Consider the following 18932-nt stretch of genomic DNA (forward strand, 5'->3'; position numbering starts at 1 on the left):
GGCTGTGTTCCAATGACACTTGATTTACAAAAATAAGCAGCAGGTCAGACTTGCCCTGCAGACTACCGTTTGCTGGTCTTTGACTTAGATCAAGCCTCCAACGAAGTCAGTGCAAAACATAACAGAAACAATTCTCTGGGTTACTAGGTGAAAACTGGTTAGATGTACCTTCTCTCTGATGTGACAGCACGACAATGCACAAGAAAGCTGCTGCGCTTGCTTCTAAAAACCCCACACATGAATCACCACAGTTTTCTTAGGAGAGTTGCTCTTCTATAAATTACTCAAATAAAATATAAAATTTTCTAAAATACTAGAAACCACTGCAGAAGGGACATTACAGCTCTGAATAAAAGTTATGAATCCTGTAAAGTACAAGTTATCTGCCCTGAGATTAAAAAAATGATTTAAAAATATCACAACTCATACACATAAAAATATGTATTACTATATCAAAATTCAGTAAACAAAAGCCTAGGTATAAAACAACTGTACTGAGTGAGAAAAATCTTGGAGCAGCACATAGAACTTTGCAGCAAATTTCATCTTACTCCCCAAAGAACCTAGTATAGCACTATACACAGAGTGCTCAATAAACTAAAATTTCCTGAACAAATGAACAATCGAGCTCTAAAGACCTCAAAGAAAAAGATTATAATTCATTTAAAATGTAGCAAATGAAAAGCAAACTGGCATTCATTTTGATATGACAATAGTTTCTAAGCCCCCCAAATAATGACAGAATACCAGACATGTGAAACAACTGATACCCATTCATTATTTATCCAACATTTATGAAGTACGGTTCTTCTTACTTTCCTTAACTGTTCTCTCCCAAACAATGTAAAATCAGCAACCAAATAAACCACCTCAGAAAGGCAATGCACACCACATTCCCCAAATCCATTCTATGATGTGGAAGTTTCAAAAGCTGCTAGCTTTCTGAAACACATTTGCTTCAAATAATAGAGTTTCACAGGTTAGTTTTATGACGTTTTCCCTGCAGCTTTGAAAGAAGTATACCACGTGGCATTTTTCCTCTCATCCTTTTGTCTGTCTACTTGGGGTTTCTCTCATCAGCCATTTTTCTTTCTAAAAAAATCATGGTACTGGTATAATAGAAGCAAGTCTCGTGCTTTGTAGTGTCAGAAAATAAGATACACAAAGAAATTCAAATTTGCCTGAAACTGACCAAAATGACATATTTTGTTTTCACAGAATTCATACTATGACAAATATTTAAAAAGATTTCTGTTACTTACTAAGTTGGGATATACACTTGTTTCAGTTTACTCTCGGCTTCTGCTGCTTTTAGACGTTTCTAATTCAAAAGACAGACAAAATATTTTACATACGATGTCTAATAATTATTACCACTTCACTGTCTTAAAAAATTCATAAGAAAATGAAATATTAAAACGTCATTCAAAAATTGCCATCTTAACAAAAGCCCTTCTTTCATTTGAGAAAGTACCTATTCTCAAACTGCGTTAATTTGTAAGACAAGTCACTANATTCTGAGGTGCAGAACTGCAAGTATTAATACCATTTTAGACCTACATTTTAAAAATAAAGCAGTGAATAAGTCCATTTTCCACTGCTTCGTGAGTGAATAAACAGGACTTAGAAATAACCATTTTTACTTTTTTTTCCCTTCCAGAACACAGACACACACACACACACACACACACACACACACACACACTCTTTGCTTTAAAAAAAATTTTTTTTCCAGAAATGATTAGTTTCCAAGGCCCATGAGAAATAAAGAGATAACAACTCCCCTAAGTACAATTAAATAAGCATTTGTCCTCAAGTGTTAAGAGATATGCAATAAATTTTAAAGCCTGGCTGAACTCACATCAGATTGAGGAGCCAATTAGGAGTCAAATATAAGAAAAGGAATGGGGAAAAGATTACATAATCATACAGAAACTGATCAACACAGTAAATGAATACAAAAAGGGAAGGAAAACAATGTATGGTAGATTTCCAAAACGAAGACAAACCTGAATATAAGGCAGTCATCCATATTCTCAAAAACATTTAAGAAGACAACTTAGAACTTTTAGAGGAGCACCTGAGTGGCTCAGTTGGTTAAGCATCTGCCTTCATCTCAGGTCATGATCCCAGGGTCCTAGGATCGAGCCCCGCATCGGGCTCCTTGCTCAGTCCCTGCTCGTGTGTGTACTCTCACTTGCTCTTACTTGCTCACACTCTCTCTCAAATAAAGAAAATCTTTAAAAAAATACATAAAACTTTTAGAGACAAAGTTGAAATATTTGGAAATAATTTTATCTAAAAACCACTTTTCAACCACCCATGAGGCCATCATCTCCACCATCTTTAGGGACATTTTTTGGCCTTGAAAAACATGTTTCCAGAGTACATGGTCTTCACTTCAATGTTGTTTGAAATAAGCACTTTTGAATATACATGATGTTGATACTAGAAACTTTTCAACAAGCCATGGGTATGTATTCGCTATTCATGATCTCGACAACTCACTATGGTCATTTTAAAAGTGATCCTTGGAGCGCCTGGACGGCTCAGTCGGTTGAGTGTCCAACTCTTGGTTTTGGCTGAGGTTGTGATCTCAGGATCATGAGATCGAGCCCCAAGTCGGGCTCTGTGCAGGGGGTGGAGTCTGCTTGGGATACTCTCTCTCCCTCTGCCCCTCCCCCCCACTCACACTTTCTCTCTCAAATAATTAAATCTTTAAAAATAAATATGTAAATAAATAAATAAATAGAAGTGACCCTTTAAATGTATTTCTATGGCATCCAACACTTGCCACTGTGTGATCACCCATAACTTAGGGAAAATAATGTCTGTGTTAAACATACTTGTTCTTTTCTTTACCAGCTCTAAACTATGACTAGAAAATATAAAAACAAGTATTGACTGAAGTTACTAAGGAAAATATACCTTTCCCCAAAAGTAACAGTACTCAAATTAAGTAATTGAGAGAATTACCTCAGATTGGAACATTTAGAAAGGACTCAAAATTAAAGGATTCCCTGCTTTTAGAAATAATTTTGGATAAAAATTCATGTACAGTACCAAAACATCAAATCAGTCATACTAACTACTACAGTGAAGGTCAAAGACTTAGGGGATCTATATATGACACAAACGTCATCTAAGGAGGTTTCAGAAGATCTTTCAAAATATCTCAAACTGTATGGTTGATGGCACTGGTCTAAACTTCTAATAACCCAAAAAAATAACTCGTTGACACCTTAGGTCATTCCTGTCAACTACACTCACAAAGAGATGAAGGGCCAAGCCCCTGCAAGGAAAGTACACCTCTCTAGCGCTATCCTTCCGTGTCGTCTTTCCAAAATACTTATCATCACGACTTCTGAAGTAAAGAAAATATTAGGACTAAAGTCTTAATATCTTAAGGACATGAAATCATATAGTTTAAAATAGTACAGAAAAGATAAAGCAAACAAATTTAAAATTAAGTATATTGCTAAGAAATATGAAGATATGAACAGAAAGCTCACTTTATTTTTTATTTTTTTTATTATTTTTTTTAAAAGATTTTATTTATTTATTCCACAGAGATAGAGACAGCCAGTGAGAGAGGGAACACAAGNATTATTTTTTTAAAAAGATTTTATTTATTTATTCCACAGAGATAGAGACAGCCAGTGAGAGAGGGAACACAAGCAGGGGGAGTGGGAGAGGAAGAAGCAGGCTCATAGCAGAGGAGCCTGATGTGGGACTCGATCCCATAACGCCAGGATCACGCCCTGAGCCGAAGGCAGACGCTTAACCGCTGTGCCACCCAGGCGCCCCAGAAAGCTCACTTTAATGCAACTGTATTGGCGGCAATATGAAGAAAATTACCTGCTGCACGTATCTGTCAGTAGTTTTCCACATGTAATAATATTCAATGATGCTAGTCAATGATTTCCAAGGGAGCTGAAAAAATATTTAACATGGTAATAGAAAACAAGCTACTGTAGAAACTTTTTTAAAATCACTTTTTAAAAATAATGAGGCAAATATCCACATGGAAGATTCATTCTAGGAGAAACGTTTGAGAAAACTAAAATTAATTCTTAGCAAAGGGTACCCCAAACAAGTTATATTCAGTCAGAGACTCTAATATAACACCTCAGATTCCTCACCTCCCATTTTATTTAAGATTATAAACATTACGACTGATACTATCTCATGACCTATTCAGGAAAGTTATTCTGGGGCTGCAGGTGGGATCGAAGTACAATTTTAGAAATGATATTTAAATAGATTTAGCCTAAGTTACTTTACACTTCCAAGGATGCCAGCTACACCTGGTTGTCATTTGGTCTCTGGCATAATGGTTCTCATCTTTATCAAAACTGCTTTATTTTGACCTATTTTGTTGTAAATGAAATAAAAACCTAAATCTCTGCGAGACAGCGTAGTTGAGTGTGGCTTGTATTTGAGAAAGAGGAAGCTTACCTTTACTATTTTCCTAGAATGATTCAAAACCGGCCAAACGAGCCCTACCAACGAGACCCACAACCAAGGCTATAACCAATACGATCCTCTGTAAAGAGCAATCTGTCAGTCAACCAAGATGTAAATCAAACAGATCAAACCTTCAAACAAGTGACTATCCACAGTCACAATCTTTAGCTGTTGTGGCAGATTTTACAGATAGGTGACTCAGCGCTCTCTGACTCCTAGCCAGCTTGCCCTAATGCATCGTTGGGATTGGAGAGTCAAAACAGTACTTCCCACGCCGCCCTGCAGCTAGGGGTCTGCTTGAAACCCACGTGTACAATAGCCACACCATTCTTATCACCTCTACGTTTCACTCACCTGTCTGCTCTGAAGAGGAAAGAGCTGGAGTTTTGAGAAAGGAAATTATTTTCAGCTTAACGGGGTGGAAGCTCCAACAGCAGTTACCAGTGTGGCCTCCTTAAAGGACCAAACCACACAGCCACGGGCGTCCGCACTGCAGCTAAAGCAAATAGCATTTTCTACGACCCAACAGGCAATCTAATGGTGTGTCTGAGGTATGGTGTAAGGAGCCCACAGCAAGACCTCACGGGGCAAGACCTCAGAGGACAGTCATGGGCTCAGTCCCCCAGGGCTTCAAGCAAGCTACAACCAAGCAAGCTTCATCCCCTAACTATTTTTCTTCTGAGAAACAGCCCCTGACGTGCAATTACCTGGAAGGCTGAGAAAAGGAAACCAAGTGACTACGGAACCTAAGCTTCACCATCAGCCAGATTTTATCTAAGCCATAAAGTCCTACTCAGCTGTGCTCAGCACCACCGCTCTCTCAAGAAGTACAGGTCTTGAAAGCACAAGTAACACATCCCATTGTGTCTCCTCCTGTTGCAGGATTTCTCCCCCAACCCTCGCGGCTTCACAGGAGTTCCCTAGCACAGGTCAAGTGAGGAGGAAACAAATCTGAATGTGGCTGATGGCTCTGCACGATATACTGGCACTGACCAGAATTCTACTGCGGCAGCATTTCAGCCCTGAGCAGGAGTGGCTCTGAAGCACAGTGAAGAAGGGAGATCCTTTGGGAGGGCAGGACATTAGTCACCATTGGGCTTTCTACTTTGAGTTGAAGGAGAGCTGGCCAGAGGTACTAATCCATACCCACTCGTAGAGAGTAGTTACTTACCTGTCACAATGACTGGGGACTTGAAAGGAATCAGATTAGAAGGTTGGTAACAATGAGGCTTAAGAAAGAGGTCTGTGGGACAGATACCTCTGGATGGGCCCAAGTGTGAGGGTATTTGTGTCTCCATGCTTATCAAAGGCTCCCTCTGGAGAGGAGGTTCTCATCAATATCAGGAGGACAAGATGATCTCCTCTAGGGCTATCAGCCAGCCTCTTTCCCTAGCCAGAACAATGACTGCTCAAAGGACACATAAACAAAATGGACACAGAGGGAAGCAGACAGATTACACATGGGTACCACCACATGGATGTCCTCCCACCAAATCTGATCTGATTACTCCAGGTGTCCAATCTGCAAGGAACAGAGTACACTGGGCTTCCAACATGGCACCATTCCTGGTAACATGTCAGTTACATTAGACTCTCAGCATCCTGGAATGAACAGACATCTTGCTCTTGTTGAATAGACAATTATTCTAAATATGACTTGCCTTTTCTGCCTATAATGCATTGACTAGCAATACCAACCACAGACTTATGAATGACTTATTCTCACAGAACACTGCTTCTAACTCAGGGCTCAGAACCCTCAGGAATAAAGGTTTGGGTCACCCTACCAGGTTAAGAACATTGGTCATCTAAGTGACTAAGGGGAGAATAGTGGAGGAATTTGATTTTGAATGCCAATGAAGACCTCAGGATGAGTTTCAGAAAGAGAAAGGAAGACTAAAGAAGCTACCTGTATTTCCTTCCTTGCTTGGTATAATGATTTTCCTTCAGCAGCCCAATTCCCTTTCTATTTTTATATAAGGTCTGTTGATGGTAGTTCTACTTTTATAATTGAATGCAGAAGTTACAAGCAATAAAGACAAGGCTGTGACTAAAACCTGAGGAAGAATAAACATCAACCAGAGAAGGATGCTGTGACATTAAATGTGAGGAAAACGTGCCACATTTTCTAATGATTCAGGGATAATTACAATAGTTTAAAAATTTGATATATGGAAAGGAAGCATGTTCAGAAGGCAGGGATGATGCCGAGTAACCGAAGAGGTGAGTGATGGCAGATCCCATACACCCACTTCCAACCCCCTTCTAGCTTACCTTCCTTAAAGCTCTAACCAACATCTTCCCCAGATACCCTGGACCAAGGATGCAGACATATGGGCCACTTAAAGGCAAGCTGACAAGATGACACCCAGATAGAGAAGTGAGCAACATAAAGATGAGGCTGCATGCAGGGAGAATGAACTGTTTGGTAAGAATAATGGTTGAGAGGCACCTGGGTGGCTTAGTCAGTTGAATGTCCAACTCCTGATTGTGGCTCAGGTCATGATCTCAGGGTCCTGGGATCAAGCCCTGGGTCGGGTTCCATACTCAGTGGGGAGTTGGCTTGAGGATTCTCTCCCTCTCCCTCTGCCCCTCCCCCTGCTCTCTTTCTCTCTCTTAAATAAATCTGAAAAGAAAAGAAAAGAAAAGAAAAGAAAAGAAAAGAAAAGAAAAGAAAAAAGAAAAAGAATGATGGTTGAAATATCATGTTCTTCTGGGGCATCTGTGTTGACCTTTCCGCCATCCATACTTAACATCATGGGTACCAAGCAGTGGAGGGCATGGGTGTTTTCACTGTTACTGGAAGTGTAGTGTCCAATCTTGGTTCTCTAGTCTTCCCAGAGATTCTGTGAGAACGTAATATCCTATATTCGTTTCTGATTAAATTAGGTATAGTGAATTTCGTACTCAGCAACTAAGAGCCCTAATACAACCAATACATTTATTCTTTATACTAAAATGGGTGAGGCTGAGTTTCTCTTATCCGTAATCAAAAGCACTCTAGCTCGTACAAAGGTTGGACGTAAAGTGTTCAAAGAATAGGCCCTAGACATGTGGCATTTACTTTTTTTTGATTTTTTTAAGTAATCTCCACACCCAACGTGGGGCTCAAACTCATGACCCTGAGGATCAAGAGCTGCACACTCTTCTGACTGAGCCGGCCAGGCGCCCCCAAAGTGTGCCATTTATTGACAGAGTCAAGTTGGAGCAGAAAGCAAGCAAGACTGGTGGTAGAGGCAACAGATGTAGTGGACTTTCTGCTAGGATATTGCCATTGCAGGGTCAGATATTGTTCTTGCCTTCGAAAGTCCTGGCTGTGAAGCATCTAAACTTGGATCCCTGGCCCGCCTAGAGGTTCTGTTAGCCTGAAACACACCCTGTAATAAATCTCTCTCTCCTTAAACTAGCTACTCAAATGGATTCTGTTGTCTCCAATTATGGCTTTCCAACTTCCTTCACGTTCACTTTCCTATACTGGAAGGCTAGAATGGAAATATTATATTTCTGAGACTCCCTTGTGATTTACTTCTTCCATACAGATGTAGAAGTCCTAAATTCAGAAGTGAATTAAGCAGGACAGAGAGAATGGTGCACAGGTATCTGTTCAGCTGCAGCAGAGCTAAGAGGCGTAGATTGTTCTAGAGCCATCAGCTCCACTAGAGGCTCCCTGATCCCAAGACCATGGTTGAAGTAGTGTAGTCCTGGAACAGAGGTTAACCCAGCAGCTTCCCCCTTCCAGGGGTGGGGGGGCGCAGAGGTAGGAGCTCCCCTGCCGGACCATTTCTGGGGAACGTTCTGATGTCCATTCTGGAGCCTACTTCTCCAACTCTATCAATTATCCAAAATTAAATTCTCCAAAACTATATTTTATATATATAATATATATGTGTAACCATAAAAAGTAATTATCCAAAATTAAATCCCATTCTGTTTAAAATAGCTTTTGTAATTATCTGCAACCGAAGCTTAAATGATAAAACAGCTAGGAAATATCCTCTGCTGAAAGAGGGGTTTCTATGGCAAGAGACCTGAATGCATGAAGGAACAAAGTGCAGAACTGTGAAGGAACAAAGTGCAGAACTGTGAAGCCTGCACTTTGAATTTATCAGGTTCCTTTGCTTTCTCAGGTCCTGCTTCTCCTTAAAATCCACAAGAGAAAGTCATTCCCATCCTAAAAATGAGAAGAAAAAAACCCAGATAATCTACAAAACCACACCAATTCTTGAGCTCATCACAGAGCTAAAGTTTCAAGACAATCAACTGAACTGAACTCCAAAGTCACGCTGAGTAAAGACTAGACTCATGAAACGCATAAACTATTTTTACTTTGGCAAAGCGCGCACACACACACACACACACACACGCACAAAGGGTAACAAATAAAAACAAAGAAGAAAACAGCCAAAAATTTACCAAATTATTAAAGGTCAATAGTGAGCTAGGGCAACTGTTTAGCATCTATGGGAGCTCTAGACACCAGGGGAATCCACCCACCTTTGCCACAGATATCCATCAGGTGTTCATCAGAAAGAACTGGCCCAGAGCGGGAAACCTGAGAAAGCCCCCGCTGGTGGTTAAGAGAATTTGAATCAACACAAAGAAATGGAAGAAGGGCAGAAATGGTAGCGTTTTAAAAATAAATAACAATACGTAAATAAATATGGGGAAAAAGATATTTTTAAAAATCTCTTTAAAAAGATCACTGAGTGTCTAAAAGAAAAAACAGTAATAATTCACTGTGGGATTTAGAACATAGGCAGAAGTAAAATGTATGACAAAAAAAGCACAAGAATGGAAGGGAGGAACTAGAAGTGTATTATCACGTGGTTCTTTCTTTTCCCTTTCTTTTTCTTTTCTTCTTTCTTTCTTCCCTTCCTTCCTCTTCTTTTTTTCCTCTTTCTTTCTTTCTCTCTCTTTCTTTTTTTTAAAGTAAGCTCTACACCCAACATGGGGCTTGAATTCATGACCCAGAGATCAAGAGTCACATGCTCTACCAACTGAGCCAGCCAGGCACCCCAGTCACATGGTTCTTATAATCTATGTGATCTAAGTGGATTTGACTGAAGGTAGATTGTACAACATTAAAGATGCATATTATAAACCACTGAAAAAATAAACGTTTAATTAGCAAGCCACTAACAGAGATAAAACTGGAATAAAAAAATAACTAAACGGACACCTGGGTGGCTCAGTCTGTTAAGCATCCGACTCTTGGTTTCTGCTCAGATCGTGATCTCAGGGTCGTGAGATGGAGCCCCCCAATCCAGCTACACACTCAGCGTGGAGTCTGCTTGAGATTCTCTGCCTCTCCCTCTCCCACTGCCCCTCCCCCGCTCTCTCTAAAGTAAAATAAAATCTTTTTAAAAAATTAAATATTTTTGAAAAGGGGGAAAGAACAGAACAATGGGACAAACGGAAAATGAACGGTAAGATAATTGGTTTTAAACCAAAAATTACATTATTGATAATGACATTAAAGGTAAATGGTCTAAACAATCCAAGTAAAAGGTAGAGATTGTTGGACTGCTTTTTAACAAAAGATCCAACTGTACTCAGTGTACAAAAAGCCTACTTTGGACATAAATAAGATACAGATAAAGGGATGGAAACAAGATATACCATGTAATCAATAAAATAAACCCGGAGTGGTTATATTAATGGGAAAAAAAAGTAGACTTCAGCACAAGGAATATTACCATAAAGAGGCATGATGTAGAGATAAAAGGGTCAATTCATTAGAAGATAACAATCCTCAATGTATGCACCCAGTAAGACAGATTCAACATAATTAAAGCAAAAACCTATTTTAACTGAAAAAGAAAAACAGAAAAATTCACAATCATAGAGATTTTTAATACTGCTCTCTCAACAACAGAACAGGTAGACAGAAAATCAGTAAGGCTCCAGAAGACTTGAATAACACCATCAATAAATTTGACCTAAGTAGCATTTATAGAACATTCCACCAAATAGCAAAATATCTTTTCTTTTCAAGAGCACATGGAACAGTCACCATAATGGAACATATACTGGGATCAGAATCAATCACATGTCAAAAATGTAAAATTTGATTTTTTTATGAAGTATATTTTCTGATCAAAACAGAATGAAACTAGACTTCAGTAACAAAAATATATGGAAAAAAATCACAAATATGTGGAACTTACCTCTAAATAATCCATGAGTCAAAAAAGAAAATCAGAATGAAAAATGAAAAATACTTTAAAGGAATGAAAATGAAAACACAACTTATCAAAATGTGGAGAGAGGCCCTGTAGCGCAGGGCCTGCTGAGGCTGAGACAGGAATACTGAAGCCCTCCCACATTCCAGGCCCCACATCAAGCACAGGTAAGAATTTGAAGTCTGTGGATGTTCAGATCACTTCCTATTTACCCCTTCATGGAGGGAGGGACCCGCCCCTCAAAACAGTATCAGGTGCCCAGATGTACAACACACAACAATGAAGACAAAACAGAGAAGACTGACAATGGTTTATTAGTCACAGCTATTCACAACCCAGGGGAAGACGACACCCTGTAGGATCACAGTGAGTCACTAGGGGCTGTGAAAGTGAGGTTTTGTTTAGCAAGAGGGTAAGGTATGCCCTGGTTCTGAAGAGGGTTCCCATGGGAGGGTGCGACTGGCTTGTCTGAGTAATTCTGTGGGCTGGCACGGAAGTGAAACCCAAAAGGCTGAAAGGGGGGGCAGGGGCTAGAACTGGGCAGATAGGGAGCCTTTCCTGCTGGGTGAGGGCCATATCTGGCAAGAGCAGTGGAACTTTCAGTTAAGTTTTTGGTGCCCAGTGAGGCTCAAAGATGTCAAGGCAATACATGACATTTTAAAGCTTCTGATACAGTGGTACCCTGAAGGTAAACAGAACAGCAACCAAATCCAAACCTGGCCCAACTACAGATTAGATTAACATATTAAAGGATCTTAAAAAGGTAAGACAGCACACATGAATAGATGGGGAATTAAAACAGAGATTAAAAGTATAAAAAACAAATTATAAGTGTTATCAAAATATACTATCATATTTGAAGAATTCGTGTAACAAGTTTATCAGTGTACTGGACATGGCAGAGAAAGAAATTAGTGTACTGGAAGATAGATCAATATATAAATCACACAAACTAATGCACAAACAGCAGATCCTGGCTCTTGGAAGCTCAGCAGAATAATTACAAAGAAAAACATACCGAGGAGCACTGCAGTAGTGAAACTGCTAAAAAAAATTTAAAAAGAAAAAAAGTAAAGAGAAAATCTTGAGCACAAAGAAAAAGAAACATTTACGTACACAAGAATTTCTCGTCAGAAACTATGTAAGCTAGAGAGACATCTTTAGAGTACTAAAAAAGAAAAAAATGAGTTCCATAAAGAATAACATTTTTGTTAGAGGGCAGTAAGATGATTTTGAGAAAAAGCTAAAATCACTGTCAGCCAAACATATACTACCAACAAATGACTACATTACAAGGAAAGTTTTAACCTTAAGCTTCAACCTTAAAAAGATACTAGGAAAAGACAAAGCACTTAAGCCTAAGGCAAGCTGAAGAAAAGAAATGACAAACATAAAAGCAGAAATTGATGAAACAGAACAACAAAAAAAAATCAATCGAACAAAAAACTGGTTCTTTGCAAAGATCAATACAACTGACAAACTCCTAGCTGGACTGATGAGGAAAAGAGAAAGAAGAGCTAAATGAGCAGTATCAAGAATGTGAGGGGGGCATCACTACAGCTCATCCCAAAGACTTTCAAAGGGTAATGGGAGATTATGATCCCCTGTACGACAATAAACTAGACAACTCAAGATAAAATGAACAAGGAGAGGGGCGCCTGGGTGGCACAGCGGTTAAGCGTCTGCCTTGGGCTCAGGGCGTGATCCTCGCGTTATGGGATCGAGCCCCACATCAGGCTCCTCCGCTATGAGCCTTTCTTCCTCTCCCACTCCTCCTGCTTGTGTTCCCTCTCTCGCTGGCTGTCTCTATCTCTGTCAAATAACTAAATAAAATCTTTAAAAAAAAAAAATGAACAAGGAGAAAGTGGTCAGCAAGACACAGGAGTAGGAGATACATGTCTTTGTATCTGACAGCTATGGACAAATGAAAATAGCCCTGGATGGATGGATGTAATTAAGAGTCACGTAAGAAGCTACGGCAAAACAGTGGAGCAAAAAACAAAGAATAACCACACAGAAAGGATCACTGCAGAGGGTAGGCTTAGCTTATCTGGAAATGGCTAAGAACAAAAAAGAAGAGTAGAGGCTATCAGTATAAACCATGTAGCAGGTGCCATTGTGGTCCCCATGGCCTGCTGTGCAGAGGAGCCTGGCAGCCATTGCCACTGAGGACCTCACCAGCCCTCAGGACAGCTGCAGAGTCCCTGCCATGCTCATAGCAGCGTGTGCTGGTGTGGACTCCAACAGCCTGCTCTGCAGAGGAAACTGACAGCTTCTGCCACCAAGGTAACCAACAGCCATTGCTGATACTGACCTCCGAGAGAGGGAAATGTTGCTACACCCCTCCCAGAAGACACTGCTGTGTCCCCACCCCAGGATCAGGGCTGCCAGCCCCAACCTCCAACCCTGTGCACACCCAGGACCCCAGGATTCTGGTGGTTCCACCTGCACCCACTTTAGACCCTGAGTCCATGGCCACTCCACATGTGCTCCCATCTCTGGCAGTGACACTGCAGGCTAGCCAGCACACCAGACCCCAGGCTGCTGTCACTCTGCAAGCCTACATGCTCCACGCCTGGCTCTGTAGCTGATCCGAGCATGCTCAAGCTGCATGCTCACTGCCGTGGCAAGGGTACTCCAAAACCAGGTCCAATGCCAACAGGGATCCCTTTGGCAATGATATATCCCATGGAAGAGAAAGAGACCAGGAGGTCCCCAGCAGCCTTTGCCACCAAAGACCCCAACAGCCTTCACTGCTGCTGCAGATACCCAAAGCACTGGCTGCTGAAGACCCCGGCAATTTAACTGACACTGATCTCCGCTTATGAAGCTGATGGGCCTCCCCAAGAGCTGGAACCATCATACCCACCCTTCCAACACCCTTGAATCCACTGCAGGTGAAGGGTCTCTCCCCACTAAAACCAGTCGGTAAAGTCTGGTAGAGGTAACTACTCAATCAAATGCACAAACATCAACACAAGGCTACAAGAAATATGAAAAATAAAGGAAATATGACATCACCAAAGAAACAGCAATTTTCCAGTAAGTGACCCCAAAGAAATGGAAATCTATGATTTCCTGATAATGATTTCAAAATAATGGTTTTAAAGAAGCTCAGTGCGCAAGAAAATACAGAGAAAACTAAAATCAGGGATAGACTCCAAAATCAGGAAAACAATACATAATAAGAAGCTCAACAGAGAAAGACATCATAAGAAACAAACAAAAATGCTAAAGCTGAAGAATACAATGAATTAAAGGAAAAATGCAATACAGAACATCAATAACACACATGACCAAGCAGAAAAAAGAATCTGTGAACTCAAAGTCAGGTCATTAGAAATTACCTTGTTAGAGTGGAAGAACAGAAAAATCAATGAAAGACAGTGTATCCAGTTAGCAGAAGGAAGGAAGCAACAAAGGTCAGAAGAGAAATAAATGAAGCATAAACTAGAAAAACAATAGAAAAGATCAATGAAACTAAGAGTTGCTTTTCTGAAAAGATAAACAAAACTGACTAACTAGACCAAGAGAAAGAGAAGACTGAAATAAAATCAGAAATGAAAACCAGAGGAGACATTACAACTGATACTGCAGGAATACAAAAGATCACAAGAGACTACTATGAACAATTACACACCAACAAATTGGATAATCTAGAAAGGATGACTGCTATAGAAAGCTATCCATGGACTTCTCAAATAGAAATTTCCCCACTTCAAAGAGATTATAAGCTTAATTAAAGAGAGCAATTCCATAAATACAAAGACAAAAGGAAGTACATAGTAGTAGATAAGATTATCTACTATTTAAAATCCAAGTAAGATACCACATATCATTAAGAGGAGTCAAGGGCTGAAAACCTATAAAGCATATTTTCCTACTCTGCTTGGTACAAGTTGTTTCCATATTAAAGATTCACATCAAATTCAGGCTCAACAATTAGTAAGATAACTAGAAAAATATAAAAGATCTAAATGAGAGCAACAAACTTAAAAAGCAGAGCTCAGAAATATTTAGTACTAACTAATAGTCAGAAAAGCTATCCATATTTTAAACTTGGAACTCAGAGCCTTCTGACCCAGGATCTAATAATTACTTTCCAAAACAAATGTCAATTTCTCCCTCTGTCAGACTAGCCTTCATTCTATGTGGAGCAGATAAAAATTACCAAGCCACGAGCTTGCTAAATGGTTTACCCAATTCCTAATAAAAACAAAATATTCCCACCCCAACATTTTATTTGCAATTTTCTACTTACAAAGTCTTGACGTATGTCATTGAAGTCTTTGCCATATTTTTCCAGTGCCTCTTCAAATAAACTAGCTTCAGAGGCTGACCACTCTTCCATTTCATCTCTGCATAAAACAGGTCCTCCAAGTGGTACTAAGACACTAATAGCACTGCTCAAATCATAGCTGTGCCTATACAATGTATCCATAGCATGAAACTAAAGAAAACAAAATGGAGAGAAAAGATCAGCCAGAAATGCAAACTTGCTAGGTTATTTAAGAACAGAAATACTAAAATGCATGATGCACTTAAAATTAACACTAATACACTTAGGTGTTTATTTTTTAAGTAACAAAATTAAGAAAAATTAAACATCAGATTACTTATTTAAAATATCATTTACTGCTTTAAGAAAATGCTGATTTGTACCTTGTAGGATGTGTATTTAAAAAAAAAAATGCGTTCATTTGTTATAGTAACCTAACCGTGAAGAGCCAGGGCCTCTAGGTGTTACACTGGGAACAAGTAAGTTTCACCATTCTCTTCGTTAACAGTGCCAAAATCACTTCAGCTATTGTACATGGTTGGCACAGCCTTCCTTGACAAGGGAAAAATAGCTTATATACCAGAGAGAGAAAAAATATTCTCAGGTTGGATTAAGAGAATGATGTCCTAAAAATGAGAGATACAGCAAACAATGGAATTGAGAATGAGGGTGACATAAAACAAAACTACACATCCATGTTAAGCAAAACAAAAGTACATATCCCTGTAAAAACAGTGACTTGGTGAGGATTTCCTAAGACCAAGAAGAGATGACCAGGCCTGCTTGGATCGGCTAGGCTGGCGTGGGTTTCCTATATACTTCAAGAGACAGTGATAGCAAGAGTAATTTGAAAGGAAAAAAGACAGCTTAGGATAATATACCTGGCTTTTTGTATAAGTACCTTGGGGCTAGCTTACTTAAAAATGTTCTTCTTCCCATCAGAAGCAGTGAATAAACTTAGGTTCCAAAACTTTAAGATTCGAAAAACTTGAGATGGTTTTTCTACCACGGAGAAAGAGATTCATTCATAACATATATGCACATTTGTATGTGCAGCAGGAAAACAGGAAAACGGGATGATCAGTTCTGCTGTGTCTGGATAATCATATAGGTGTGGCCCAGATTTGGTTGACAAGGTGACCAAATCATTCCCAAGTGAGAACTAGTTCCATTCAACTTTCTAACACATGAAAGCCAAGTCTTGCACCTTGCACACAAAGTATCTTCTGAAATTTTCACAAAATGGGCATAGTGTCACATCTATGCGACAACACAGCTCTTAAAATTTAGCTTATAAGTGAGTTCCCGATTCATACAAGAACATAAATTTAGCTCAGATATCAACTAACATCTACTAAAAAGAAAGAATTATTGGCTACAGTATGCATTAAAAAAGACCTATTTAAGGCACCTGGGTGGTGGCTCAGTCGGTTAAGTGTCTGCCTTCTGCTCAGGTCATGATCCCGGGGTCAGGTTCCCTGCTCAGTGGGGTGTCTGCTTCTCCCTCTCCATCTCCCTCTGTCCTCCCCGCCCCCTCTGGACTCGTGCTGGCTTTCTCCCTCTCTCTCTCTAAATAAATAAAATCTTTTTTTTTATTAAAGATTTTATTTATTTATTTCTTTGACAGAGAGAGACAGCGAGAGAGAACACAAGCAAGGGGAGTGGGAAAGGGAGAAGCAGGCTTCCCGCTGAGCAGGGAGCCCTATGTGGGGCTTGATCCCAGGACCCTGGGATCATGACCTGAGCCGAAGGCAGATGCTTAATGGCTGAGCCATCCAGGTGCCCCTCAAATAAATAAATAAAATCTTAAAAATATATATGTATATTTACACTGTGATACATTAAGACATTGAAACGGGTCTAGAATAGGAATTTGCTGACAGAACTAAAGACGTGATTTAGGACATACAGCCATGTTTAAGGTACAGTAACTAACTGCTTTAACAAGGATTACCATCGCTCTTAAATAAATCACTGGATTCCACAAAACAAAAAAAGTAGGAATTTCATTATTCCCTAGTTACAATCACAGCTAAGACCACTGACCATGTATAGTCTTTTGCTGTTATGTGTCACAATCATGGAATAATAACTTCAATTTTCAAGAGAATTTCTTTCCACCCTTCTGCAGCAAGGGTTACAAAAATGTTAGAATTGATCTTTATTCTTTGCCTGTGCTCTGCAAACTTCAGAATCAACTGAACTTCACTTTTCTAGCTAACTTCACTGGACAGATTCAACAGTTTAACTGTCCTTGCTGTAAAATGCTAAACACATTTACATAGTCCCTAATATTACTGTTTCCAGATAACTGATCTATTAAAATGAAAACAAAGTCCAATAGCATTTAGGGATCCCTTCAATTAATAATATATTACTATAAACAATTATTTTTGAAACTAAATTACGACGGGTAACAAAACCGAAAAAGATTCAATGGTATTCAAAATCAATAATTACACAAATTAACTGTGACGCTGAGATTCCTCAGGAGGTAGAAGTAATTTTTATAATTAACAGGTGCTCTGAAACCAAAAGTCACACAATTAAATGAGTTTTTCTCAGCTGATATTATACCAGCCACTCAAAGCATGAAAGGATTTTCAGTCTTTTGTTCATGTGAGATGAATGAAAAGGCTTTTCTTATAGGCATTTTTAAAAATGATAGGCTATTATCTAATAAGGTTTCAAAGAACCAAAGTAATATCATAGCCTTTACAAGTGATTATGACCAAAATGTGAAGTGATTAGATTGTTTTAAAGGTTCTTTTCTTTACAGAGTGTTACTGAACACTGAAGTAATAAGCATCTGCTTTCAGAAGACTAACTCTTGCTCTGCCACAAATCAAATGGAAAGAATGGGTCCAACTCACAGCTGACTGGAGGCTATGAAACCCCTAAAGCCTACTTTTGAAACACAGCCCAGAGGAGAGCATCATCGTGATCGGTCTGTGTAGAAATAAACATCCCATCAGACATATGCACCGTGGAATTCCTAGGGAATAATTTCATTGACATCGACAACCAACTTCACAAAGGAAACCAGAGGATAACATTATGTGCTAGGAGTCCATATTAACTCCATCTTTCTGACACATAGGTGGCTCCTTCCGGACTTTTATACAGTCCTATCTTACCCTATAGAACTATAAGTGAAACACAGAANGAGGATAACATTATGTGCTAGGAGTCCATATTAACTCCATCTTTCTGACACATAGGTGGCTCCTTCCGGACTTTTATACAGTCCTATCTTACCCTATAGAACTATAAGTGAAACACAGACTGAGACAACATCAAGTGAAGACTCTCAGAACTAGGCTAAGACACGGGAGTTTGACATATGACTTGTGGTTTATCAGTAAGAGAGTAAAAATTCCAAGAGCTACAAATACAAAAGAACACACCGGCTGATTCCATTTATTTTCTTTTTAAGATTTACTTATTTTAGAGAGAGAGTGAGTATACGCGAGGGAGCGGGAGGAGAGGGAGAGGGAGAAGATCTCAAGTTGACTCCTCACTGAACGTGAAGCCCTACACAGGACTTGATTCCAGGACCCTGAGATCATGACCTGAGCAGAAATCAAGAGTTGGTCGCTTGGGGCGCCTGGGTGGCGCAGTCGTTAAGTGTCTGCCTTCGGCTCAGGGCATGATCCCAGCGTTCTGGGATTGAGCCCCATATCAGGCTCCTCTGCTATGAGCCTGCTTCTTCCTCTCCCACTCCCCCTGCTTGTGTTCCTTCTCTCGCTGGCTGTCTCTGTCAAATAAATAAATAAATAAAATCTTAAAAAAAAAAAAAAAAGAGTTGGTCGTTTAATCAAATGAGCCACCCAGGTGCCCCTGGCTGATTCCATTTAGATGAATTTGGAGTAAAGTAACACTCAATGGTAAGAGAAGTCAAAATAATGATTACCTCAGAAGCAGGGGGAAGGGGAGTGATCACTGACTGAGGAAAGGCATGAGGGAACCAATGGGATTCTGGCAGTGTTCTTTTTTTTTTTTTT

The 18932-nt window shown here is 39.6% G+C and overlaps 1 protein-coding gene across 1 annotated transcript in view; it reads right to left on the reverse strand.

Annotated features, from left to right (window-relative positions):
* MTA3 (metastasis associated 1 family member 3) overlaps positions 1-18932 on the reverse strand; it is a 159872-nt gene that overhangs the window by 42179 nt on the left and 98761 nt on the right. The window contains exons 8-10 of the mRNA XM_034659594.1: positions 14911-15099; positions 3859-3933; positions 1263-1321 (exon numbers count right to left, since the gene is read on the reverse strand). Coding sequence (XP_034515485.1) covers positions 1263-1321; positions 3859-3933; positions 14911-15099 — 323 coding nt within the window. The remainder of the gene's footprint in view (positions 1-1262; positions 1322-3858; positions 3934-14910; positions 15100-18932) is intronic.

Source organism: Ailuropoda melanoleuca, chromosome 4 (assembly GCF_002007445.2).
Source record: "Ailuropoda melanoleuca isolate Jingjing chromosome 4, ASM200744v2, whole genome shotgun sequence".
Classification (NCBI taxonomy): Eukaryota; Metazoa; Chordata; class Mammalia; order Carnivora; family Ursidae; genus Ailuropoda; species Ailuropoda melanoleuca.